Genomic DNA, 27,284 nt, shown 5'->3' on the forward strand with positions numbered 1-27,284 from the left:
ACCCTAGACTTACTGCTGCTTTGATCCCACCTGACAAAGCTTAAAAGCAAAACCTAAAAAGATCAAACTATTTCCAAGTTTTTAACCACATCCCAGAACAAAGCTCAAGGATATACCAAGAATTATAAAATTATCCAATACTCAACAAGGTAGAATTCACAGTGTCTGACATTTGACCAAAAATTATCAGGCATGAAAAGAAGCAGAAAAATATAGGTCATAATGAGGAGAAAAAAATATCAGTCCATTAAAACTGATCCAGCAATGACGTAGATGATAGAATTAGTAGACAAGGACATTTAAAGTTATTATAATTGTATTCCATATGTTCCAGAAGCTAGAGGAAAGATTGAACATGATAATAGAGATATTAAAGTTAGAAAGAGCCAATAGAACATGTAGATATTAAAACTGCAGTGTCTAAGATGAAGAATACACTAGGTGAGACTAATAGCAGAATGAGCATGGCAGAAGGAATGATTAGTGAACTTAACTATGTAGCAATAGAAACTATCCCAAATCAAACACAGAGAAAAAAAGACTGAAAAGAAATGAATAGATCATCAGAGAACTATGGAACAACTTCAAGTGACCAAATATACATCTAGTTGGAGTCCTGGAAGAAGCAGGGGTAGAGGGAGTACAGAAAAAATGTTTAAAGAAATGTAACAAAGTTCCAGTTCCAATAATGGCAGAGTAGCCTATATTGAATGAACCCTTCTGCCAATAACAATTATAAGGTCTAGGCAAAATATGAAGGAAAAAAAAACATTGTTTGGAAAGCAACTGGAAGCAGGCAGAAACTGTAGGGAACACACACTTTGAAAGAAGGGAAGCAAACTGGAGGAGCTCTACATTTAACTAGCTTTTCCCTAGGGTACTTCTTGGTTGCCTTGGAGTACTGGAGAAAAGAGCTTAAATAGAAAGTAGCATTCGTACTGATGAAGAAACAGAAGTCAAAGTTCAAGGCTACTAAAGCAGCTCTAAATTGAGGGGAAAATCTCAGAAAGGAGGGGGCCACAGAAGAGGAACCCTGAAATTTTCTTTACAGGTTTCCAAATTGCATATAAACAGTACTTCAAGAAACCCAGCAGAAAGCAGCAACAGGAAAACTAAGAAACTGAGCAAAGATTTCAGCAGCTGTATAGTGCTGGGTTTTGAATGTAAATGCTGCTGTGTTAGAGGGATTAATAAATACCTTAAATTTTGTGTTGAAACTGCACAAGGGCCATAGTTAAGGACTAAGGGCTTTCCCAAGACTAAGGGCAAAGCAAAATAAATCCTCTCTAACAAAGCCAGAGCCCAAACTCTCATGGGATCAATAGGAAGAAAAAGGTAAATGTAACCTATAATCAAGAGAAAAAGCATCAGTAGAAACAGACCTATGAATGACCCAGATGTTAGAGTTGGCAGTTAAGGACTTTAAGTTAGACATTATAAATATGTTAAAGGATTTAGAGGAAAAGATCAGCAGAATGACTGAACACATGGGGGAAATCTCAGCACAGAAATGGAAACTATTAAATAAAACCAAGTGTAAATTCTAGAGCTAAAAACATATCTAAAATTAAAATCTTAATTAGATATCAATAGCATTTTTAACACTGAGAAAAAAATTTTATCAGTAAATTTGAAGACAGTTCAATAGAAATAATTGTAACTGAAACACAGGCAAAAAGGATTGAAAAAAGGCAGAGAGCTCTTGGTGATCTGTGAAACAATATCAAGACGTCTAGTTTATTTATATATATCAAATTTAAAAAATATATAATATATATATTACATATACATTTATATGTGTGTATGTGTGTGTGGAATATGAAGAGAAAGAGAGAGTAGGGTCTGGGGAAGTTTGATCTAATAATGTCTGAAATTTTACCAAATTCAGTGAAAAACATCAACCATAGATCCAAAAAGCTCAGCAAACCTCTAGCAGGATAAATATTAAGGAAACCTTACCTAGACATATCATAGTCATAGTTAAACTGCTGAAACCAAAGATAAAGAAGAAATCTTAAAAGGAACCAAAGATAAGACAACAGTAAGAGTGATGGCTGACCTCTGATTTAAAAAAAAAAGAGGCCAGAAGACAATAAAATGGTGTCTTTAAAATGCTAAAAGAAGGGTAATATGGTGCATCTATTGTACATTATATAACCTTCCCAATGTGGACTAGGGCATCCTCCCATAATCAAATGCTTATATAAATGAAGACTATGAATAGCCTTACTTTTGTTCAGGTCAGCTTCTGCTGCCAGATGACTTCTGGTGCCAAGTTTCTTTAAAAAAACAGTCCTTTTGGTTTCAGAGCTTTCTGGATTTCAGAATTATGGGAAAAGGGTTTTTGGACTCATTTTATTTGACAGAAAAATTAGCAATATATATTTTTAAATGTTTGTACCCTTTAAGCAGGGACTTACAAAAATCTGTCCAATGGAAATAATCAAGCTTGTGTGTCAGGTGTTATCTATAAGGATTCTTAAGCAACATTTTTAATAATTTAAAAAAATTGAAAACAATCTAAATGTCCCAGTAGCCCACAGTTAGTTGAATTAGTTATGGCAGTGGTCCCCAAACTTTTTGGCACCATTTTGGCACCAGGGACCAGTTTCATGAAAGACAGTTTTTCCGTGGATGGGAAAGGGGGGGATGGTGGAGGGGAGGTGGAGCTCAGGCAGTGATTCGAGGGATGGGGAGCAGCTGTAAATACAGATGAAGCTTAGCTCGCTTGCCTCCTGCTGTGTGGCCCTGTTCCTAAGTTTCGTGCAAGACAATTTTTCCACAGTGGGGGCGGCACACAGTGGGGCATGGACTGGGTTCCTAACAGCTAACAGGCCACAGACCAGTACTAGGCTGCAGCCCAGGGTTTGAGGATTGCAGAGTTATGGTATGTCTATACAATGAATGAACCACTTTGTAGCCATGAAAAATCACGTTGTAGAAGGATATTGATACAGTGAAGTAAATAGTCATAACATGCAGCATAAGGAGATCGCAAAAAGTGTGATTCCAAATGTTACTAGTAGTTATTGCTGTATGGTTTGATAGTGATTTTTATTTGCTTTGTTTACTCTTTTATATTTTCTAAATTTCCATCGGTGAACATGTATTCCTTTGTAATCAGAAAAATTAAGACTTGTTTTTTCAAAAAGTAAGGTAATAAAAAGGTATTCCTATTGCCTTTAAACTTTAGGTCAGATTGATTCTCTAAGTCAGAAATCGTTTTATTAACAAAGATCACAAAAAGTTCAGCATTATTAAAGCCATAGCTTTAGTATATCGTTCATATCCCCAGATCTAGTGCCTGCTCACCTGGATTTAAAGTGTCTCTTTAAGCTTCATTGCCTAAGGCATTTCCAGAAGGAATCCTGTTAAATGAAAAAATAAGATCTTTCATGAGGGATGCTGAACTGTTTCTGTTGCCACTTCAAACAGTCTCTGACTTAATCTCTGGAGACCAGCCTTCTCAGATAAATTGTCCACCACCACATCTAGTTCTTGGCTTGTTTTTAAAAAGCCTGCAGATTCTTTCATGAGGTCATTTTTTTAAGCTTAAATATCTACTTTGCTTTGAAAATCTATTTTCTCCTTTTTCAAAAAGAGCATACCAGGAGTTAAAATTGGATCATTTTTAGCAAGCTACATCATACATCTGGAATGAATTCCAGAGTATTAATATCATGGTATGTTATAGCAAAGACTGTCAAGTCTAATTTTTGCAGACCTGCTAAATCTGAAAGGGCAGTCTGGACAGCCAGCCAGTAGTTTGATCATTGAGCTGAGGTTTTTTTCTGAAGTTATTCTTAAAGTCAGAGGGTGAAAGCAAAAAGGCCTGTAACGTGGTCCTACTTGAATAGCGATGCCACAGTGATAGGAAATATCTTTATCATCTGCACTGTAGGCTCTTATAATTAGATTGTTATAGTTGGAAGAGGCTTGAGATCTTGAGTGTAATTGCTTACCCAGTTCTTATACATCTTCTACCTCGTTCTAGATAGATAGCATCTAGTATCTGTTGGACTACTTATAGTAATAATTATATTTCCCCTGTAAATTAATAAGTTGATATTCTAGTTTCATATGGTAGTCTTTATATACTTAATATTTGCTAGAATTCACTGCTGAAAGCATGTGGACTAGGAATTTGCACTGTGGAAAAATATTTGATAACAAATTCAATTTCCTTAATAGACACAAGACTTCATATTTTCTATTTTATCTTAGGTCTGTTTTCATAAGTTCTGTTTTTAAGGAATGTATCCTTTATCATTTAATTTATCAAATTTATTGGCATAAAATTGTTCACAAAGGGCTCTTATTATTTTTTAAATGTCTATAAGTGATATAGCGTGGTGTAATATATCTTCTTTCATTTCTGATATTGATAATTTGTATTCTCTTTTTTAATCAGTCTCAATTAGCAGTTTATCAATTTTGTTGGTCTTTTCAGAAACCAATTTTTGACGTTTTAAATTTTTTCTGTTTTATTTGATTTTTATTTCATTGGTTTTTGCTCTTTATTATTTCCTTTTTTCTACTTTAGTTTTACTTTGATCTTTTCTTTGTAGTTTCTTAAATTGGAAACTTAGATCCTTTATTTTAAATCTTTCTTATTTTCCAGTATAACATATAGACTTATAAATTTCTAACCACTGTTTTAGGTACATCCTACAAATTTCTTTAAATGCTTTATTGAAAATTGGTATAAACTGCACATATATAAAGTGTAAAAATTTGACATCCCTATAAATCCATCACCACAATTGAGATAATGACCCTTATCCATTACCACCAAAAATGACTCAAGTCCTCCTTCTTGTTCCCTAGTAACCACTGATTATCTTTCTTTCCTAACAGATTAGTTGGCGTTTTCTAGAATTTTAGATAAATGGGACTATAAAGTATGTATATTTTTTTATCTGACTTCTTTCACTCAGCGTAATTATTTGGGATTTATCCATATTATTGTATCAAGAGTTCATTCCTTCTTACTGCTGAGTAGTGTTTCATTTTATAAATATCGTAATTTGTTTATCCTTTACCTATTGTAGATACTTGAATTTTTCTAGTTTCTGGCTGTTACAGATAAAGCTCTTATGAAGATTTGCATATAAGTCTTGGTATGGACATAAACTTTCATTTCATTTGGGAAACAGCTAGGAATGGAATGTCTGACTCATATGACACATGTATGTTTATCATTTTAAGAAACTGCCAAACTGTTTTCCAAAGTGGTTGTACCATTTTCCCTTCCTAACAGCAGTATATGAGGGCTCCAGTTCCTCCATATCCTTGGCGTAGTCCATCATTTTAGTTTCAACTATTCTGATAGGTGTATAGTGGTATCTCATTGTAGTTTTAATTTGCATCTCCTGAATGACTAATGATATTGAGCATCTTTTCACGTGCTTATTGGCCATCCATGTATCTTCTGTGGTAAAAGGTCTGTTCAAGTCCTTTGCTCATTTTTTAATCTGGTTGTTTATTTTTCTGATGAGTTTTAGAAATTCTCTATATATTCTCGATATGACTCCCTCATCATATATGTCATTTGCAAACGTTTTTTTCAAGTCTATGGATTGCCTTTTTCCTCTGTTGATAGTGTCCTTTAATGTGCAAAAGTTTATAATTTTGATGAAGTCCAGTTTGTCTAATTTTTTGTTATTGTTGCTTGCACCTTTGGTGGCATATCCAAAAAATCAGTCCCAAATTCAATGTCATGAAACTTTTCCCCTATGTTTTCTTCTACAGGTTTTAGAGTTTTAGCTCTAACATTTAGGTCTGTGATCTATTTTGAATTAATTTTTATATATGGTGTATGGTAAGGGTCCAATTTCATTCTTTTGCATGTGGGTATCCAGTTTTCCCAACACCATTTGTTGATGAGAATTTTCTTTCCCTATTGAGTGGTCTTGGCACCCTTGTCAAAAATCATTTAACCAATGTGAAGGAAGTTCTGCTATGCTACCAATATTTTTAAAATCAGCCCTGCCCATTTTAAAGTACAATCTTAGTTCATTTTAAGAATCTAGGATGTTTGCAATTATAATATATCTTATTAAACACAAGAAAAAAATTTTAAAAAAAATCATTTAACCATATATGTGAAGGTTTATTTCTGGGCTCCCTATTCTGTTTCATTGGTCTGTATGTCCTTATGCCAGCACTATACTGTTTTGATTACTGTAGCTTGTAGTAAGTTTTGATATCAGGAAGTGTAAGACCTTCACTTTGTTCTTTTTCAAGATTGTTTTGGCTATTCAGGGTTCCTTGAGATTCCATATGCATTTTAGGATAGCTTTTTCTATTTCTGAAAAAAAAAATCATTGGGATTTTGATAGCGATTACATTGAATCTGTAGATTGTTTTGGGTAGTATTGACATCTTAATACATTGACTGCCATGTGAGTTGTGTTTAACTCCAGCTAGTTTTGAGCCCGGAGCCTTATAATAAAGCAAAACTGTGCAGTTGGTTCATGAAAATCTTACTTGTTCATGTTCTTATTGTTACAATTAATATTGACAGTTTAATTCTCAAAATGTGGATTGCATTGCATATAACACACACAGAAAACAATAAGAAATAACAAATCAGAAAGGATCATTTTAATAAAACAGTATGGACCAGGGAAAAAATTTTTTTCTAGTGTGGCAGTCAATGTGTTAATATAATAGTGTTAAGTCTTTCAATACATGAATATGGAATGTCTTTCCATTTATTTGTATCTTTAATTTCTTTCAGCAGTGTTTTGTAGTTTCCAGTGCACAATTCTTTCACCTCCTTGGTTAAGTTTATTCCTAAATATTTTCTTCTTTTTGATTCTGAGGTAAATGGAATTGTTTCCTTAATTTTCTTTTCCTGTTGTTCATTGTCAGTGTATAGAAACGTAGCTGATTTTCATGTGTTGATTTTATATCCTGCCACTTTTCAGAATTTGTTTACTAGTTCTAATTTTTTGTGTGTGTGGAATTTTTAGGGTATTCTTTATATAAGATCATGTCATCTGTGAACAGGGATAATTTTACTTTTTCCTTTTCAATTTGAGTATCTTTCATTTATTTTTCTTGCCTAATTGCTTTGGCTAGAACTTTCAATATTATGTTGAATAGAAGTGATGAAAGCAGGCATCTTTGTCTTGTTCTGATCTTAGAGAAAAAGCTTTCAGTCTTTTACCATTAAGTATGATATTAGTGGGTTTTTCATATATGGCCTTTATTATGTTGAGATAATTCTCTCCTAATCCTAGTTTCTTGGGTATTTTTATCATGACAGTGTATTGAATTTTGTCAAATGATTTTTCTGTACCAATTGAGATGATCATGTAGTTTTTTCCTTCTTTCTGTTAATGGCATATTATATTGATTTTCAAATGTTGAAACATCCTTGTATTTTAGAATAAATCTCACTTGGTCATGGTGTATAAAATATGCTGCTGAATTTGATTTGCTAGTATTTTGTTGGGTATTTTTGCATCAATATTCATAAGAGATGTTAATCTGTAGTTATATTAATAGTGTCTTGGCTTTGGTATCAGGATGATGCTGACCACATAGAATGAGTTAGGAAGTGTTTCCTTCTCTTCAATTATTTGGAAGGATTTGAGAATGATTGACATTAATTGTTCTTCAAATATTTGGTAGAATTCACCCGTGAAACCATCTAGTCCTAGGCGTTCCTTTTTTAGGCAATTTTTGATTACTGATTCAATTTCCTTACTAGGTTCACAGCTATTCAGATTTTTTACTTCTTCAGAATTCAGTCTTGGTAGGTGTGTGTTTCTAGGAACTAATATACTTTTGGGCCAGGCACAGTGGCTCATTCCTATAATCCCAGGACTTTGGGAGGCTGAGGCGGGAGGATCACTTTAGGCCAGGACTTGTCTGGGTAACATAGTGAGACACCATCTCTACAAAAATTAAAAATTAGCAAGGCATGGTAGTGCACACCTGTAGTCGCAGCTAGTAGAGAGGCTGAGACAGAAGAATTGCTTGAGCCTAGGAATTCAAGGTTGGAGTCAGCTGTGATCGTTCCACTGCACTCAAACCTGGGTAACAGAGCAAGACCCTGTTTCTAAAAAAAAAAAAAAAACAAAATAAAAATAATTTACTTTTGATTTCTTCTTTGATCTGTATATTATTTGAAAGTATGTTATTTAGTTCCCAAGTATTTGGGAATTTTTCCGGAGATCTAGTCTCTGTGCACTTGAAAAGAATATGTATTCGGCTTTCGTTGGGTGAAGTTTTCTGTCAGTGTCCATGTGATCCAATTAGTTGATTGTGTTGTGTAAATCTTCCATATCCTTTCTAATTATTTGTCTATTTTTTTTCCTCATTTATTGAGAGAGAAGGGTGGAACTCTCTGAATGTAAAATGTATTTCTCCTTACAATTCTATGAGTTTTTATACTACATATTTTTAAGCTTTAGGTACATAGACATTTCAGATTGTTATGTCCTCCTGATGAAGTGATCCCTTCCCTGTTATGAAATAACCTTCTTTGTCCCTGGTCTTTGCTCTGAAATCTGGTGCTGTCGTGGTATATTTTCCCCATCCTTTTCCTTTTAAACTATTTAAGCCTTTATAATTAAAGTGTGTTTCTTGTAGGTGGCATGTAGTTGGGGTCTTTCTCATTTATCTAATCTGACAATCTCTATCTTCAAATATTGGAAAATATTCCTATACCGTTAGTCATTTGTTCTTTGGACTAAACATCCTTTTATTATGATTTGGCTGATACTTTTTCTAAATGCTTCATTATTATCAAACTCTTCTGTGCATGCTTTGCTTAAAAGGGATATTACATCACAATGGATGCTTTCAATTGCCTTCTGTAAGAATTGCTCACCATTATTTATTACTTCAGTTGATTATCACAAAAAATATGTATCTATTAGTTCCTCACCATTTCATTAAAAACCAATTTGGACCATCTGTTCTACTTTTCTTACCCTAATCATATTTTTATCTTGGCTGACTATTGACTTTTTGATCTCCAGAAAAATTTCAAGGAGCCTTAACACAAAATCTATTAATTGTTTCCCTGAAACAGCTGTTTTATCTCAGTTACACCAATTCTAGTTGAATTATTTTGAATGTGGATCAAATAAAACTAGACCATAACTAAAAGGGTATTAAAATGCTTGCCCTTTTTTCCAGGTAAAAATGTCTCCATCTTATCATCAGTCTAAAGGGGATCCTACAGCTAAGAAGGTGAGTTTTAAAGACAAAAAAAAAAAAACTTCCTCCTTATGTGTGTTTATTCTCCTCTCTTGAATAATTTTCTCAAAATGGCAGTGATTTTTAATCATCTTAATGCTGCCAAAGATTCTTTCCAATTGGATGTTTTAATGATGTGTCAGCAGGACTCCTTGGCTCTTCCAGAGAAGCCAAGTTGGGTTTTAGCATCAGTCTCCCGGCAACTAACGACTAACGTTCTAGAATTTCCATCTTCTGTACTAGACATGGCATCCTGTTATCAGTGAGTGGTAGCAGATGAAAGATATTCTAACAAGGAAAGCTATATAGTTTTTCTTATTAAGTGCTTTACCTCTAGAGAGCTGTGCCTAAAATAACTGGCCTGTGATACCAACATTTCAGCACATACCAAATAAGAAGGTCCTCAATACATACGGGTAGAATAGACCTCTCATGTGTGCCACTTCAGTTCCCAGCTGTAAACTTTGTGTCACAGGTAGGGTATTAGGCTTTCACCTGAGCAATCCTTCGATGATGTCAAGAGAACCACTAAAATCCTTTTCTTTATCCAGCTGCAGTAGTGCAGTTGAAACATGGTGAACAGATTGATATTTTTGCTTGTTTTCTTTTGCCATTTTTCTTTCTCTGACAGTTGAAGTGTTTTCTTTCCTTGCCCTTTTGAACAATTTTAGCCAGCATCCATGTCAATGAAGGATTGTAGAACAAAAATAACAACTTGCTGGCTCTGTTGACTAACAGCAGGTGTAAGCTTCAAAGCAGTGTGCCAAAAATGGGCCCCTTTTCTCTGCTTCACAATTCCCTGAGACTTTTCAAAAGAGAATAGAATAAAAACAAAATATGTTGTCTGAAAAGTCCTATACCATGCTGCACATGAAATCTCTTTTACTCAGGGCAGCAAGGGCAGGCAAGACGGAGGCAATGACTGTTGCTACTCAGAACCGTCACACTGTAATGTGAGGAGCTGGAATGAGCCTAACTCATTTTGGTCTCAGTAAACAAATGAGGAAAGTGGAATCCGGAAGCAATTGTTTTTTTTTTGTTTTTGTTTTTTTGTCTAAGGTCTCCAGTGTTAGCTATGGGACACACTTCTAACATAGTGATTAAAAACATGTGCTTTGGATACAACCAGACTTGGGTTCAAAGATTTACTCTTCTACTTATTTATCTGAATGACCTTGAATAAGTTAGCCTCTCTTTTTCCTCCTGTGTGAAATTGTGATGCTACCTCTCAGAATTGTTGTGAAGATTAAAAGAAATGCTATACTAAGTGCCTAACACTGTGTTTGACACATAGTAAGTGCTCAAGCTGTTGTTGACATGAGTATTAAAATGCAGCTGTCCCAACTCCTAATCAGATGTCCTCTCACTTCATCATGCTACTTATGTCCATTCAGCAAGCACAGTTGGCCCTTCTTATTTGTGGGTTCATCTGTGGATTCAACCACCCGCAGATTGAAAATACTAAAAAATTAAAATACAAATTAAAAAATATAGCGTAACAACTATTTACATAGCATTTATATTGCATTAGGTATTTTAAGTAATCTAAAGACGACAGTATATAGGAGGATGTGTGCAGGTTGTATGCAAATACTATGCCATCATGTACAAGGAACTTGAGCATCTGGATTTTGATATCCATAGGGGGTCCTGGAACCAGTCCCCCACAGATACAAAGGGATGACTGTATTTCTTTATACTAGATTCTTAGCTAAGGAAAAATACTTTCCTTGTTCTCAAAGGCCTCAGCATTTATTGGGAAGAGTAGACAGGTAAACTGACAATTACCATAAAACTTGACAGACGCCATGGAAGGGTGCACAGGGTGCTATGAGAGCACTGAGGAGAGGCCCTGTTTTGAAATGACTAAGCTAATTTGGTACAACTTTTCTTATGTTTTTTATGTTAAAAAGCTTTATGAATAACTTTGAGGAATGGTTAACTGGCCTCTTACACCCTTATTATCAGGTTATATTGAAAGCAAATTCTGCCGTACCTATAGGCATTTATTAAATCTCTACTCATTTAGAATAGGTTCATGCAACCTGCTTTTCAAACTTGGTAATGTCCCAGCTCTTTGTCGTTTTAGGTGTCTGACCTCTATCAGATATGTGGCAACATTACAGAAGCAGGATTCTATTACTCTTGTAATCAACATCAGGCAAACAGAAACTTCCTAAGCCAATGACTGGACACAAGTGGCCCCAGGGAGCATTCCTAAGCGGTCAGGTGTAGACCGACTTCCTCTTTGTGCAACAGTTGGGAGTATCTCTAAAATATTTTATCCAACCTTCGTATCTTGAATACCTGTTATTTTATCAATAATTTTCAATATTCACCATGCTGATTAATAAGCCAATAAAATTTTTTTAACCAATAAAAAAAATCCTTTTTGAGGTAATGAGCAAAGTCTTAGGTATTAGTCAAAATATGAACAGCTGAAGCACTTTTTACAGTAGCTGCTTTTGAGAGTTCACGTTAGCTGGCCACTCCTGAAATGGGAATTCTTAATTAGAGCCACTGGCCACCCCTGAGTTGAGGCCCAAACTAAATAGCACATACTTATTAGCATATGGTTTATAGTATCTACAGTTACTTTAAAATATATATCATAGCAGGTGGCCATTCCAAACTATGGAGCCTGGGAAGGCTTCTCAGAGCAAGTAAAGCTTGATCTAGCCTTGAAAGGTAAGGGAAAAGGTATCCCAGGCAGACATGGGTGAGCGCAGCACAGTTTAGGAAGTGGGGATGGTTCTGTATGTCTTAAATATGAAAGCATGGGGAAGTCTGGTGAAAAATAAAGGGAGGTCCAGATCACAAAGAGCCCTAGTCTGTGAAGTTTTCTTTTTATCTTGAGGATAAAGGTTTCCATCAAAGGTAAGATTAAAAGCAGAAAGACCAAGAAGAATAAGACAGTTGTCCAGGCAAGAAAAAAGGCCCTAACTCTAGGCTGTATTAATGGAGTAAAGAGATGAGATAGATTCAAATCTTAGCTATTTTTCCCCCAGAAAACCTTTCTGACATCCTTCCTAAGTCTGAGTAGGTGTCCTTCCTTCTTTGAGCTGATAGCGCCCTGAACTAGCCCCTACCAACAACACTTAACCTTGATGTGTCGAGATTACCTCTCTACTTAATGTCTATCTCTCATTGCCTCTTGAGGGAAGGAACCGCATCAGTCTTGTTTATTGTTGTATCCCTAAGTGTAGAACAAAGTAGTCACTTTACGAAAGAGATGCCACAGGATTTCATGACTGTATATGGGAAGTGAGGAGAAAAAGAAGTTTTTGGCCTACATAACTAGAGGGAAAACAAACGAAACATCGTTGCTGTTCCAGCACGGTCAGTTCCTTACTGAAGATCAATATGAAACTCAACACCTAATTATTACTTCTCTAGTTGGGTATATATTTCTGTGTGTATATGCTTGTGTGTGGGTATGTATATCTGTGTATATATTCTGATTCTCCTCCTTGAGCTATAGTCTCTCTTCCCAAAGTCGCATTGACAGATGGATGCAGCAGTAGTGTCTGAACAGTCTCTGCCAAAGTGACATGTGTAAGAAACACAACGGAAGCAGTAGTGTTCTTGATTTAGCCAAAGAATCTCTGTTGACCGATAACTGAAGGAAGTGTTTGGTGACTCTGCTGTCAGTATTGGCCCTGCCAAGAGCTGGATTCAAGTGCTAAGGAAACAGGAGTCATGTTCTGTAGGGCTCTGCTAACTTCTTAGGGCTTTTCTTTAGGTGTGTCATGCAGGAGTCACTTTTCAGAGTGTCACTGTTCCACTCTGCTGCCGTGTGTCAGAGTATGTGGCACATTCCACAGCATGTATCTTTTCACAAGCATCTTGCATTATATTCTTTACAGAAGCTCTAGATTTGAAATAGTTATTATATATATAGTATATAAAATTTGGATATATTTATTTTATGAATACAAAATTTCTTCTTAATGGGCTCTAACTGATAACTTCTGTAACAAAGTTGGAAGATACACCTGGTTCCCTAGGACCTTTTCAGTGTTGCATCATGGATCATCAGAAATTTAAAAATCAGGAATCATTGCCTTCAAATAAAAATTAACATAAAATCTTATTACAGTGAGCTCCCTAGAATACGTAATATTGGAAGTATTGATGGTGTTTTAGATGGATCAAAGGAGTTTAGAGAGTTAGTTGAAGGCAGCATCAAAAACCACTCAGGTACGATCCTTCTCTTCTTAACTACTAAAGAAACACCAGCCAAGAATTTTTGTAGCAAAGTTGGGTCTGTTATGTGCATAATAACCAGAGAAAGCCTTTTGTCCTACATCTTGATGACAGATACATAGTTACATTCTCTGGGCCATCTTCTGTTCTTACATCAGCTTTCTCTGCTGGTGTGTTTGCAGAAGCCTGAGGGACCAGGTGCTCTGGCTGAAGACTGTCCTCAAGCTTGGTGCCACTGGAATGTCCACAGTTGATGTACTCCTCAGAGTAACTTCTTCCAGTTAGGGACAAGACACTGGGAATGAAAGAGTGGAAAGCCTTCCCAATAGTTCTGTGATTCCATTCAGTAAATATTCAACAAGTCTCTGTTAGGTGCTAGGCTTCAGAGGGACAATGGTGAGGGAAATGTAGTTCTTGCTCTCAGCACATTTACAAGTTAATGGTGACTGAACTGATGGGCTTAATAGCCAGGCCTCTCGGAAGTTGGTTGTCAGTTTCTCAAGTATTCAAGTATATTGTAAGATTTTGGAGCTGATTTTGTTGTTGTTGTTCCAAGTGTTCTGGTGAAGTAAGGCTTTTATAGCCCAGTTCCCAGTCTTGCCACTCATGCCAGGAGTGTAGACAACTGTACATGTTCATGATTTTTATTGAATTACAGGTTGGCTTTTTTTTTCTTTTTTAAGGGAGAAAGCCTCACAATGCCACTATTTCTATAAAAACAGGAAAAGCTGGCTACAGGGTCTCAGCTGGCTGGCCCTAAGAATGGCTGGTTGACAGTTTCACAAAAGTCAAGGGAAACATGAAATGAAGAAAGAACTGAGATAGATATAGCATTTTCTAGCCATCGTTTGATAGCGGCTTAAAGATTCGTTTACCTTTTGATGTCTCACCTTTAACTCTTTCCTGCAAGCCCTCATAACCAACAAAGTGATAGCCCTGACAGATGTAGATGTGTCTTAGAGTATTTGCCTTAGCCAGACTTATATCCAAATGTGACTTCAGTGCCTCTCTGATCAAAATATAAATAAATGAAAGAAAGAAAAGAAAACAGAGGACATGATCTGGTCTCTGTTTTTGCACAGGCAGCACTGAAGATCTTAGCAAGCCAGATGCCTTTTTATGCTGATGTAAAGAAGTTGGGGTCTAGCCGCCAGACACCTAGGGGGCAGTGATCTGGAGAGCACTGGTTTGGAAGAAAGCACAGGCATTCTTAATAGTTTAAAGGACAGAACTGGTGTCTGTGGGTAGCCACTGTGGACATGGAGATGTCAGCCTGGTATGAGAGTTTTATAACAGTGGTGACTGTGCATCGTTTGATCAGTGGCAGGATGTCTGTTGCTCAAAGCTCCTGTGATGGGTGAGAGGTTGGACTGGTTGATTTTTAAATCTCTTGGAGCATTAAAATCTTATGAGTCTACAGTTGTATTAAACTCAAACAAGGTTCATGTTCACTGATGTGCTGGATGATTTTAGTTAGACCCTAACACCCAATCTGAATTAATAGATGCTGTCTATCAAAGAAAAACAAATCTAGGCGTATGTAAGGAGAGACTTTATTGAGGAGAATTATTGCAACAGAGGGAAGGGGACTATTGTAATTGGGAGAACACACCAACCTTAAGATCTACAAGGGTCTCAAAGATCAGGCAGAAAGGAAATTTCTTTTGTGGAGAGGGAGGGTTAACAAGGTAGAAAGAGGTAGGTGTGGTGGAGTCGGTGGAGGGATCGGACAGTTGATCGGGAATGCCTTTCTGTATGGTCAGCTAATTCACAGAAGGAGCCATTAAGGAGGGACTGTGTGCTCTCGCTCAGGCTGAGGGTGGATCAGAGTTTAGAGTTCAGGGGCTTGGGGGAAGGAGAGACGCTTAACTAAAATTTGATTTCCAGTTAATAAGCATTTTGATGTAATGATTTTTTAAAATTAATAGACTGTATTTTTTAGAGTACTGTAATTTTAGGTTTATAGAAAAGTTGAGCAGAAAGTACAGAGTTCCCATATATTTCTTTTCCCTCTCCCACCCCCACAGTCTCCTCTATTATTAACATCTTGCATTGATCTGGCACGTTTGTTACAGTTGATGAGCCAATATGGATACATTATTATTAACTAAAGTCCATGGTTTACACTAAGGTTCACTCTTTTTTTGTTGGTTCTAATCAATGTATAATGAAAGGTATCCACCATTACGGTATCGTACAGAGTAGTTTTGCTGCCCACAAAATCCCCGTGCTCCACCTATGGCAATTGTGAATAAAGCTGCAGTAAATATCCCTGTGTAGGTTTTTGTGTGGGTGTAAGTTTCAGCTCATTTGTGTGAATACCTAGAAGCATGATTGCTGGATTGAATGGTAAGACTTATGTTTAGATTTTTGAAATTCACGACCTGTCTTTCAGAGTAGCCGTACCATTTTCCATTCCCACCAGCAATGATGAGAGTTCTTGTTGCTCCCCAACCTTACCAGCATTTGGTGTCAGTATTTTGGATTTTAGCCATTCTAATAGGTGTGTAGTGGTATCTCATTTTTAAAATTTTCAATCCCCTGATGATACAGGATATTGAGTGTCTTTTCATATGCTTATGCTCCATCTGTATGTCTTTTTTGATGAGGTCTTTAATAATTAATTTTTAGGTGCTTGTGTTAGGGGTTTTGTCTTCTTTTTCTAGTGATATGCTAGAGCTTACCATATGCATCTTAGCTTTTCAGATACAGCTGCTTATTTAAACTAGCTTGGTTCAAATTAAATATAGAAACATTACTCATATAGCTCTGTTCCCCTTTTCCCCCTTTTTGTAGTATTGTTATATATAGTAGGTCTATTAATGTTACAAACCCAACAATACATTGTTGTAATTATTACTGTACCATCTGAAGTCATTTTCTTAGTTCAGTAAAGCTTTGTTTCCACCCACCTCCTTTGTGCAAATATGTTACACATATATTACATTTCTATGTATTATAGGCCCAACATTCCATTATATACACATTATTAATATTTTATAAAATTGGTTTTTAAAATAAGTTATTTGAAGAAAGGAGAGAAATATGCATTTATACTGTATTTTATAATTACATAGTTACCTTGTCTAGTTCTCCTTGATTTTTTTCATGTGGGTTTTAATTACCTTCTGGAGTCACTTGATTTCATGCTAAAGGACTTCAATTAGTAGTTCTTATGAGACAAGTCTGCTAGGAACAAATTCTCTCAGTTTTTGTTTATCTGGGAAAGTCTATTTCACCTTCATTTTTGAAAGATAGCTTTGCTGGACACAGGATTCTTGATTGACAGGATTTTTTTTTCCCTTTGGGCATTTCAAATATGTTATCCCACTGCCTTCTGGCCACCATTGTTTCTGCTGTTAATCATATTGGGGTTCTTTGTAAGTGACTAGTCATTTTTCTTTTACTGCTTTCAAGATTTTCACATTGTCTTAGGCTTTCAGCATTTTTATTATAACGTATCCATTTGTGGCTCTCTTTGTTTTTATCTTATTTAGAGTTTGTTGAGTTTCCTGACTGTGTATTTTTCAATAAATTTAGGATGTTTTCTGCCATAATTTCTTCAAATATTTTTTCTTATCCTTTCTCTCTCTCCTTTTCCAGTACTCATTTATGCATTATGTTGTGTGATGATGCCCTACATTTCTCTGAGGCTCTGTTCATTCTTTTTATTATTTTCTTTTTTCTGTTCTTCAGCTTGCATAATCTCTATCTTCAATTTCACTAATTCTTTCTTTTGCCAGTTCAAGTCTACTATTGAGCCTTTCTAGTGAATTTTTTATTTCAGTTGTTGTAGTTTTCAACTCCAGAATTTTTATTCAGTTCTTATTTATATTTTTTATGTTTTTATTGAAACTCTCTAGTTGATGCAACAATTGTCATCATACCTGCCTCTACTTTTTATTTTATTTTTTTTTTAGAGACAGGGTCTCATTGTCACTCAGCCCTGCCTTTTTAAATCATGCTTTCCTTTAGTTCTGTGAAAATATTTATAATGGCTATTTTGAAGAATTTTTCTGTTAAATCTGACATCTAGTTACTTTTGTAAGCAGTTTGTGTTACCTGATTTTTTTTTCTGGGGTTTGCTGATACTTTCCTATTTCTTTGCATGCCTCATAATTTTTTAATGGAAACTGGACATATTAGGTAATATAATGTATACTTTGTGTACTGGTCCCCTGTCCCCAGGGCTTGTTCCTGTTATTTGCTTGTTTAATTTTTAGTGATTGGCTGGATGAGTTTAGAGAAGTCTACTTTACTCCACATTGTTAAGCCTCTGATATTGCTCCTCAGAGTGATACAGCCCTAGGTATGCCTACAGTCCCCCTGGGATGACAGTGGTTTTGGCTTGGCTCTCTGTCTTTCTCTGACCACATTCAGCTGTTAAATTCCACTAATTGCCTCTCCTGATTGCTCTATTGTTCTCACCAATGCTCTAAAGCAGAAATTTCTCTATAAACCAATCCAGCCAAGTTGTGGCTCTTTTTAAGTATAAGTTTCTTACATCTGTTTTTTGATATTTCTTCTTCCTTCCTGAGGGTTCCTCCCAGTGGTATTTTTCCTCAGTTCTCTTCTGCAAAGCAGAAGCCTGCAGTCTGTCAGGGATGGGGAACCTGCAGCCTTAAGGAATAGCCTTAAGGCTACTTAAGCAGGTTCCCCACCCCTGGCTAGGTTGTACCTTCATTAAATCCATGAATCTTCTCCCAATCGCCTTTCACCACCACCTCCACTGTTCTTAAGAACACACTTAGGTTTGAACTTCTCCATGCTCAGTTGTAAATGAAGTCAGTTCCTTTGGGAAGAGATTAGGAGCTATTTATGTTATGGTCTGCTTCTCTCTCAAGGAAAAATCTCTGAGCCAAGGCTCTGGAGCTGGGGGTAGGGACGATGGCAGTCTTCTCTCTGAATGTTACCCCCATGCTCTAGGAGCTGAATGCTGTTGGAAGAGGGTAGGAATAGCAGCCTGAGGTCCTCTTGGCCTGCCTCTCCTGGTGTGGAACCACTGCCCCATAAGCCAGGGCAAGGGTGATCAGAGGCCTGGGATTTTTGGCACACAGCCCCCAAGGTAGAGCTTTCATTCCGTGAGTGGAGGCTGCCGGAGGAAGGGCGCCCCCATCACTTCTTGACTGCACTCACCTAGGATTTGGCCTCAGTAACACATAGCTGATGGCAGGATGAGAAATGCTGAAGTCCTGCTCCTGCTAGGGAGAAAACATTCCAACTGGGATCTTGGGAGAAGAGGGAGCCTACTGTTCTTGGCTGCAGCAGTCTGGAGTGGAGTTGGTATAGTGGGGAAGGGAGCAGTCTTGGTTCAGGCACCATAGACACTCACCTTTCTTACCAAACTTTCATAAATTTTTTTTGGATAGTTTCTTCATTTGCTATTTGTCTTTAAAACCATTTCCAGAATCTTTAAATGCTTGGGTTTTTTTTTTAATAGTGTTCACCAATTTTCATTTGGAGCTCGTCTTAGTCTGTGTTGCTATAAAGGAATACCTGAGGATGGAAAATTTATATAGAAAAGAGGTTTATTTGTCTCATGGCTTTGCAGGCTGTACACAAAGCATGTCATCAGCATCTGCTTCTGGTGAGGTTTCAGGCTGCTTCCGCTCATGGCGGAAGGCAAAGGGGAGCTAGCATGTGCAGAGATCCCATGGCAAGAGAGGAAGCAAAAAAGATGGGGGATGGGGGGGAGGTACCAGGCTCTTTTTAACAACAATTAGTCCCTGCTGTCACAGGAACTAATAGAGCAAGAACTTACCCTCCACCCAAGGGGGAGCATTAATCTAGTCATGAGTGATCCAGTCCCTTGGATAACACCTCCCATTAGGCCTTGCCTCCAACACTGGGATCACATCTCAACGTGAGATTTGGAGGGGACAGCATCCACACTATAGCAGAGCTCCTCGTTGCTGTCATGCTGGAAGTCAGCCTCCCATCCATTTTTAACAAGCAGTATCCTGCATCTGCCTAATAAACTGTCTCCTGAGGCAGGATGTTCCATGTTTGGAAGCTCTAAGATAGTTCTTGCTTATCGTGGTGACACCTCTCTACCTATTGATCCCGTCTTTCCTCTAGAAGCCACCAGAAAGATGTGTAATAGCTCCTTTATAGAGCAGCCTTTTCAGTCCTTCATGTAGTTGAAGTCATGAATCCCCAGTCCCTGGTATGAGACCATCTCATTGCCAGTGGTGGTTCTTTATACTGTCCTGTACCCTCTCATCGTGTGGCAGTGAGTCCCTTATCAAAACAGGTAGTGCCATTGTATCTACCATCGTCTTGGAATTTGGACCCTACAGTTGAGACTGTTCATCGAGTTTACAAATGGGCTTTTCCCCTCCAACAGTGTTTCCTGGCAGAGCTTTTAGGCACTTCCCACAGTACGTGGCAGTTATCTTTTTTCTGTTCAGGGCGTGTGTGACAGAGCCACTAGCAGCCTGTTATTGTGCATTAAAACAACTCAGTAGGCCATTCTTAATTGCAGTGTGCCGAATTATCGCCTATTTGTAAAGGTCATGGAATCCAAACAGAGCTGTGCAGAGTTTGAGTGGCTCTAATGTGTGTGATATTCTCGGGAGGCTGATGTGCTGCTACTGCAGAGTGTGTCCTTCTGTCTGGCCCACTGTCCCAAATCAATTATTGGGCCACCCCAAAAGCTTACGCTGCTTCATATAGTGTCAGGACATTGGATTGGGTTTCTTCAGGAAACAGTGAGAAATCTCCTTTGGCTAAAGTGGAAGGAAGAGAAGATGAGGATGAAATGTGGACTGGTGCTTGGTACAGTCTGTTCTGTCTGACAAAAGTCACTGCCTTGGGACTTTTGTGTTTTGTTTTCTGCAAATATCCTAGGGACACTCTAGTTATGATTTACATTGATTCTTCTGTCATGACATGAGTAAGTTTTAGCTCCCTGGTTTGGTTTTGTTTTCTTTTCTTTTCTTCCTTCCTTCCTTCCTTTTTTCCCTTCTCCCTTTCTTCCCTTCTTCCTTTCTTCCCTTCTCCCTTCCTTCCCTCCCTTCCTTTCCTTCCTTCCTTCCCTCCCTTTCTTTCCTTTCTTTCTTTCTTTTCTTCTTTTTTTGAGACAGGGTCTTGCTGTGTCACGCAGGCTGATCTTGAACTCCAGGGCTCAAATGATCCTCCCACTTGGGATTACAAGCATGTGCCACCACACCTGGCTAAGTTCCCTGGTTTTGTAGTGAAATAGCTACTAATGATAGATATTATTCCAGATATAACATATCCTTAAAGGAGAGACCCCACTCCACATTGTTGAGCATCTGGATTTTGTTGTCTTCCTTTAGAGACTTTGGAGTTTTGTTCTAGCAGGCTATTAATTACTGCTAAATCAGTGACATATTTGAGGCTTATTTTTAAGCTTAGTTAGGGCAGATCCAGAATATCCCTGTCTCCGGCACATGGCTTTCTGGGGGTCTCATTGGACACTAGGCTGTTTATCAAGGTCTTCCTCCCCTCACTGTTGGTCTTCCCAGGTCTTCCAGCACTTTGCAACCTCCAGAATCTCCGTCTCGCTCACAGTCACTGTTCTCTGCCAAGCCTCTGTGTCTTGCCTGCGTATGTGCAGCTGAAGGCCAGAAACTGAAGAGGGCCCCTGCATAGAGTCCTAGAGCTGCTTCCCAACTCACCTTCCTCCTCTTCAAATGCTGCCCAATGCCCAGCCCCAAACTCCTAATCTCTAATTCCTCAGTTCATCCAGACTTCCAGGTTCTCTGTGTGCCGTAGTCCAGAGAGTACTTCCAGAATTACAGGGAAATCAGGGGACTTTGTGTGCTCCCCTACTTTCAAGGATCACAGTCCTGCTCTGCCTTTTGTCCAAAATGTGGAAATAGCTGCTGTATATATTTTGTCCAATATTATATCTACTTAGGATGGGCAAGGTAGTTTAGTCCACTACTATCATTTTATCATGGCAATATTTGGAAGACTCTAGTTTTGTGGGACTTTTTAGGTATAATAAACAATTATTTAATATATTAATTTCACTCTGTTTACATTTCTCATTTCACTTTACTTCTTGCCTTCCTCCTTCCAACAACCAAGGCCTACAGAGAGAAATGGTCCGAATGTTTTTCTCTCTTTCAGATAGCAAATTGCTGTCTAAAGTAACTGCAGTACAGCCACAAGCATCAGTATTCTTTTTCCTTTGGTATGTTAACTTGTGTTGGGTTTTGCTAATTTCAGGGTTAAACCCGCTCTTCCAGTGGATTCTGTGTTCCTCTTGTTATCAGATTATCATTTTTAGGTCTATCTATGTGCTTAAGATGGGCAGGAATACTAGAGCTGAAAACATTTCAGCAATCAAGGCTTTGACTAAAAAATCGTTAAGGACCCTGCCCCTCAGCAGCATCCATCACGATAGTTGTTTGACTTTCTTCTTAAGCAGGCAACAGTGAGTTAGATAATCAAAAAGTGGCAAGCCTTAATTACATATGTGAAATGAATGCTTTCTCTGTTTTCATTTTTTTTTTTTAATAAGGCCAAACACTTGGCCTGTGATAAGACAAAGGGGGGTTTCTGACTAGCAAAAGAAACATGCCACCCTACTAAGAAGCTTTCTTTGTAACTCTACTTCCCATAAAAATAAATCTTTCCGGTTTTTTTCTTTTTTTTTATCTTCTTTCCTGACAAAAAGAAAAAGCAACGATGGAATGGCCACAGTGTACCACGTAGCAAGACTCAAGTTTGCATAGGACAGTGCCCCCAGGAAGGAACGAGATTGAGGGACCCAGGCTCACTGCCATCCATCTCATGTCCCAGTGCTGTCATTTTCATTGCTGTTCACAACGGTCCCAATCTCTGTCCTGTCATCTCTGGATAATTGCCTCCATTACATTGCGGGAGCAACATAAAGCAATTATTTTTTAATCTGTTTGGGAGTTTGAGTTTCCCATGCCTGGGAAGCAGTTACACTAAGATACCAACCTTTTTGAATATTAATAATCCCTGTCAAGAGAATAGGAAGGTTTTAATGAATTTGACCAAGGAACTACATTAGTTGTCTAAAAATTCAAACTACATTCTGCAGTATTTTATTTTTTTTAAATTCATTCTTTTAGGCACAATGAGATTATCAGCTTTTGCCACCAAAGATTTTCCCCATGTTGCCTTTCAAAGCACATTGGAGTAGCCAACCATGTGCAGGTATCGTATGTGGCAGATGCAACATCAGCCTCCCAACTGACTAGGCAGCTCAGCTTGTCCGTGGGAAGCCCGCAGTACCTGACACATTTATAGCACCTTATGTTTGTCACAAACATGGTCTAGTGGGCTCTAGAGTCAGACCTGTTATCAAGAGCTACCTTGTCTCTTACGAACTGTATTTTAATGTGTCTGAACCTCAGTTTCCTCACATGTAAATTAGAGACAATGCATTCTGCCTCATGGGGCTAATGTACACATTAAACTCAAAAGTAGCTAGCATAGGCCAGAGACAAATGGACAACGGGAAGTGTGTTGTGGCCACTTCCCTTCCCATCCCCCTTCCCTCACAAGGGCCTTGTGGGGTAGGCTGTGCAGATATTTTCTCCCTTTTATAGATGAGACAGCTGACATCAGGGATAGCTACACAACGAATTAGTGGGACTAATTAAGTGTCGGAGCCAAGTGCAGAGTTTTTTCTGTGATGGCAGAAGGCATTCGTGAGCACCTAGTGTGTGTACAAAGCTGTCTTTACGTTGTATGTGAGGTGTCCGACTGCAGAACTGAGCTTAGTTCTTAACACTGGACTCTGGCCCAGCCTTCCAGAGCCATTTTTGAGCAGAACACTATCAGCTGTAGTTATTTCCATCAGCTGCTTGCTTGCTTTCCCGGGCCTTTTGTTTATAGCTTATAGGCCTGATGGGATGAGCTTTGAACTTAAAGCTGAATCATGAAGGACCCCCAGATTGAGGTCAGAGGCCACCAGTGTTCCAAGAGCATGATTTGGGCATGTTGAGCCAGGTGAGCCCTACTCTGCTCCCGACACAACCTTATGGGTCCCTTGAAAATGACTTTCTGTCAGGCTTCCTCCAGGCTGATGCTGAGAGCATGGCAGGTGAAAGAAATCTCTGGAACTGGACCTTTGGCACGTCACTGGACCCCAGGACCTTAATTTCCTCAACTGTAAAATAATGGTAACAGAAATACCTCCCTCGTAGGGGCTTTGAGATGATTAAATGAAGTAATACATGCAAAGTGCTTATAGTGGTAGCTGGTACACAATCACGTGTTCAGTAAAGTGAACGGCGGTGGTGGTGGTGGATCCTCCTTTTTGTATCTTAAACCAGCATTTTCCCCCTGCTGCGATCAAAAGGTCACTGTGTTGTTTTTTTGTAATTGCGGTATTGAAGGTCTTGGTCTTTTGTGGATATTTTTCACTAAGCCTTTCACAGCCTCAATCTCCAGCCTCAAGCACTCACTCCCCTTAGAGCTGGTCATTCTAGAACTCTGATTAGTATCTCAGTGACTCTCCTTCAGAGATGTTTTGCCAGATTTTTCCTCCTTTCTCGGGGCAGCTTAGCAGCTCATCTGCCTGCTTTATTATTTCATCATCTAGCTCATCATTAGCTATGAGCTACTGAGAGTTTGGAGGTGTCGGGAAATGAGAGCGTGTGCGGGGTCGGGTTCAATCTGAAAGCAAACTGTGATGTTGGAGGAAGTTTTAGAAACGGTATTTTCCGTTTGCACAGGGGAAGGAGGCATGGCTTTGCTCTTATCTCTGAAGCCAAAGTTTCATTTTAGGCAAAACCTTTAGATATTAAGGACCTCTCTAGTTTAAAACAGCTTAGGTGGTAGCAGAAATCTGGCTGAGACCTGTAACAGATGTAGGAAGAGATTTGAAAGTGAGGTCGCGGGCAGGCAGGGACAGACGTGGGAAATGTGCTTCTCATACCACTGATCCTGTACCACCTCCGTCCCCCTTGCCGCCAGCGAATCACACACGTGCCTGTGGCAGGCCCCTGGGGAAACAGAAAAGGCAAATGGTCATGTTGCAGAATTACACAAAGTGTCCCGTGTCTCTCACAAGCAAGGTTTGACCTTTGTGTGTGTTAGGTGGGAAGACAATTAGGAAAGGAAATGTTGGGGTTTTGATTTCAGGACCTTAGTTACTTCAGAGAATAACTAAGAAACGAGACTGTCCGTGGGTTTGTATGTGATTTGGAAGGCTTCATATCCAACATCTCTTGTATTATTTCTGTCCCTCTTCTGGGGAATGCAGCCTTCAGGGTGGCAGTGGATCATGGCTGGTTTCCTATGTTGAAATGTGATATGTTGGGTAAGAGGTCTGTGGATCCTGAAAGCCTGGGTTTGTTCTCTTCCTTTCAGCGAATGTAATTACAGCTCTCACTTCCACCACATCTGTGAGTCACTGAGCTTTGAAATGTGCTGGCGTGCTATGTCCGCCCGGCGTCCCTCTCCCTGGGGCTCTTGCAGATCATCAGGACCTCATTTTCCACCGGATTTACTTTAATGCTGAGTGTTACAAGGTCATTTCCAGGGCTGTCACTGTTGCTTCCTCTAATGTTCAGCTACGGTTTAATTTTTAGCAAGAGCTAAATGGACTTCACTGGACTTCATTATAAGGAAGAAAGAAATTTGCCCCAGCAGATAGCATCAAATGCATTTTTCCTTCCCTTCCAATTGGAAAGTCACTCCTAATCAATTCTGTGCTCGGGGTTAGATGGTTTGGGTGTCATGGGAAGGATGTTTTATGTTTGTGGATTTGAACTGAGATTGTATTCAAATGTTGTTGCTCCCCCATTATTTTTTGTGTGACACTGATTTGGCAAATGAATTTCTCTGTACACTGTCCGTAGACTGCGACTATTATTTCTCTTCAGGGCGATCATGAGTCTTTGTGACATTGCCTCTACTTGGTTGCCTTAGTTTGCCTCTGATTATGCAATAAAAGCCATTATTAGCTTCAGTAAACATTACTATTTTACTTGAAACTGTAGTGCCCTAACTGCCTGTTATCTCCTAGTGCCTGAATCCTTTCCAGATGGTGGAGTGTGGCCCAAGGTGGCATTGCCCTTTAATAAATTGGAACATAGACCCAGAGCAGAGATGTGACCTGCTCAGGTTATACAGGGAGCTGGTGACAGGATTAGAGCTAAAATTTCCTGATTCTCAGCCCACTGTTCTTTCTACCAGACACTGCTCTCGGGGAGTACAAACAACACAATTTGCAGTAATCATGGCCATTTATTGAACATCAAATATGCACCAGGCCCATACATTATCACTAATTCTCACAACAATTCTGCAAAATAGAATTTTACAGATAAAGAAACGGAGACTGAGAGAGGCTAAATCACTTGCCCAGAGCCACTCACCAGTCGTGGGCAGAATCCGGACTGAGCCCAGCTCTGTCAGGAGCCCCGCTCTGTGCTCTCACTGCATTGCAGAGGGTTTGCAAAACTCCAGGGAAGTGGTGAGAAGAAGAAAATCTGCTCGCTTGCCCTCCCCATCCCTTCACCCATTTGCTCAGCAGATAATGATCCCGTGGCTGCTCTGTGCCAGGAACGGTACTGGGCGCTGGTGAGCGAGACAGACAGGCTGCCGGCCTTAGAGAGCTCTCGTTTCCATGAAGTTTTCCCTCTCACTCTCCCCACGTCCTTCTTACACAACATCCCCCACCTCTGTCACTGCCGTTTTGCCTGTGTGCTGTGCTTCCATGTCTCCTTTCTGTTTCTGTGGCCACATTAGAACAAGGTTCACGCAACCCGTGTACCGTGGAGACTGGTGCTCTGTGCAGTCCCCGTAGGCCATCCTGTGCCCTCTAGTTAGTAGCACTTAATGTGAACTCGCAGTCCCGAGCATTTCCTGTGCGCTCTGTGTGCATTACCTCCTTTAATCTTCTTAGTCACTTTATGTGGTGTAGCTCTTACCATTTCCCCATGTTACCCCCACCCCCAAAGGAGAAACACCCAGCTCAGAGAGAGTCGGCAGTTTGCCTAAGATTATGTTGTTGGTAATTGTTGAAGGCAGGAGCCAGGGTCTGGACGAAGGCAGGAGCCAGGGTCTGGGCGAAGGCAGGCCAACTCTAGTGCACACAGTTGGGGAGCCTGCGGCCTCCAGGCCACGCGTGGCCCTCCAGATCCCCAGTGTGGCCCCTCGGCCGAATCCAAACTTTACAGAACAAATCCCTTTATTAAAAGGATTTGTTCTGTAAAAATTAGATTCCCTCAAAAGGCTGCACTCAAGGATCCAGAAGGCCGCGTGTGGCCCTGAGGCCGCAGGTTCCCCACCCTCGCGTGGGAAGCGGGCCCTGCCCCGCCTGCAGGCCGCAGTGACGTCCAGCGGGCAACACAGAACGAGGCTTTTAACCACAAGTCCCCCTCTCTTGGTAAATCTGTCTGCCTTCTTAAAGGTACTTATATTTTCTGGGATTTTAAAAATAATTCTTTCCCCCAAAGTGGATTAAGTAAAATAAAATTGATATTTTCCCTGAGATATAGGACAAATAAACATGCAAGACATCACAAATAATCTTTACAAAGTCCAAGTTTTTGAAAATCGGGAAGACAAATGCCAGTGATTTCACACGGGGCCGGGAGAGCGAGTGGCTGCCTGTTATTACACCTAAAATCAGCAGCTCAAAATAAACAAGGATATGGGATTATTTGGCAAATGTTTGTTGAGCATTTTCTGAGTATAGAGCACTAGGAATAGAAGGATGAATAAAATCCATTTCTAATATTCAGGGGTTCACAGTCTCAATATGTGGTTATTACACCTCAGTAACCTCTGGAGTTTGGTTATCAATACTGGAGAAGATGAAATCTTTTTGTGGGGTTTTAATGCCCTAGAATCTGCAAGACATTCAACTCCTCTTGGCTTATTCGTCTTTGCACTCCAGGGCC

The 27,284-nt window shown here is 39.0% G+C and overlaps 1 protein-coding gene across 6 annotated transcripts in view; it reads left to right on the forward strand.

The window, feature by feature from the left end:
• The window catches only part of VPS8 (VPS8 subunit of CORVET complex), a 215,938-nt gene that overhangs the window by 182,625 nt on the left and 6,029 nt on the right, over nucleotides 1–27,284 (forward strand). For 5 of the 6 annotated variants that reach the window (XM_045539842.1, XM_045539843.1, XM_045539844.1 and 2 more), the window contains one exon: nucleotides 9,157–9,210. The exons of the other annotated variant lie outside the window; for it this stretch is intronic. In XM_045539842.1, coding sequence (XP_045395798.1) covers nucleotides 9,157–9,210 — 54 coding nt within the window. The remainder of the gene's footprint in view (nucleotides 1–9,156; nucleotides 9,211–27,284) is intronic. 6 annotated transcript variants of the gene reach the window in all.

The sequence above is a fragment of the Lemur catta genome, chromosome 1, assembly GCF_020740605.2.
Source record: "Lemur catta isolate mLemCat1 chromosome 1, mLemCat1.pri, whole genome shotgun sequence".
Classification (NCBI taxonomy): Eukaryota; Metazoa; Chordata; class Mammalia; order Primates; family Lemuridae; genus Lemur; species Lemur catta.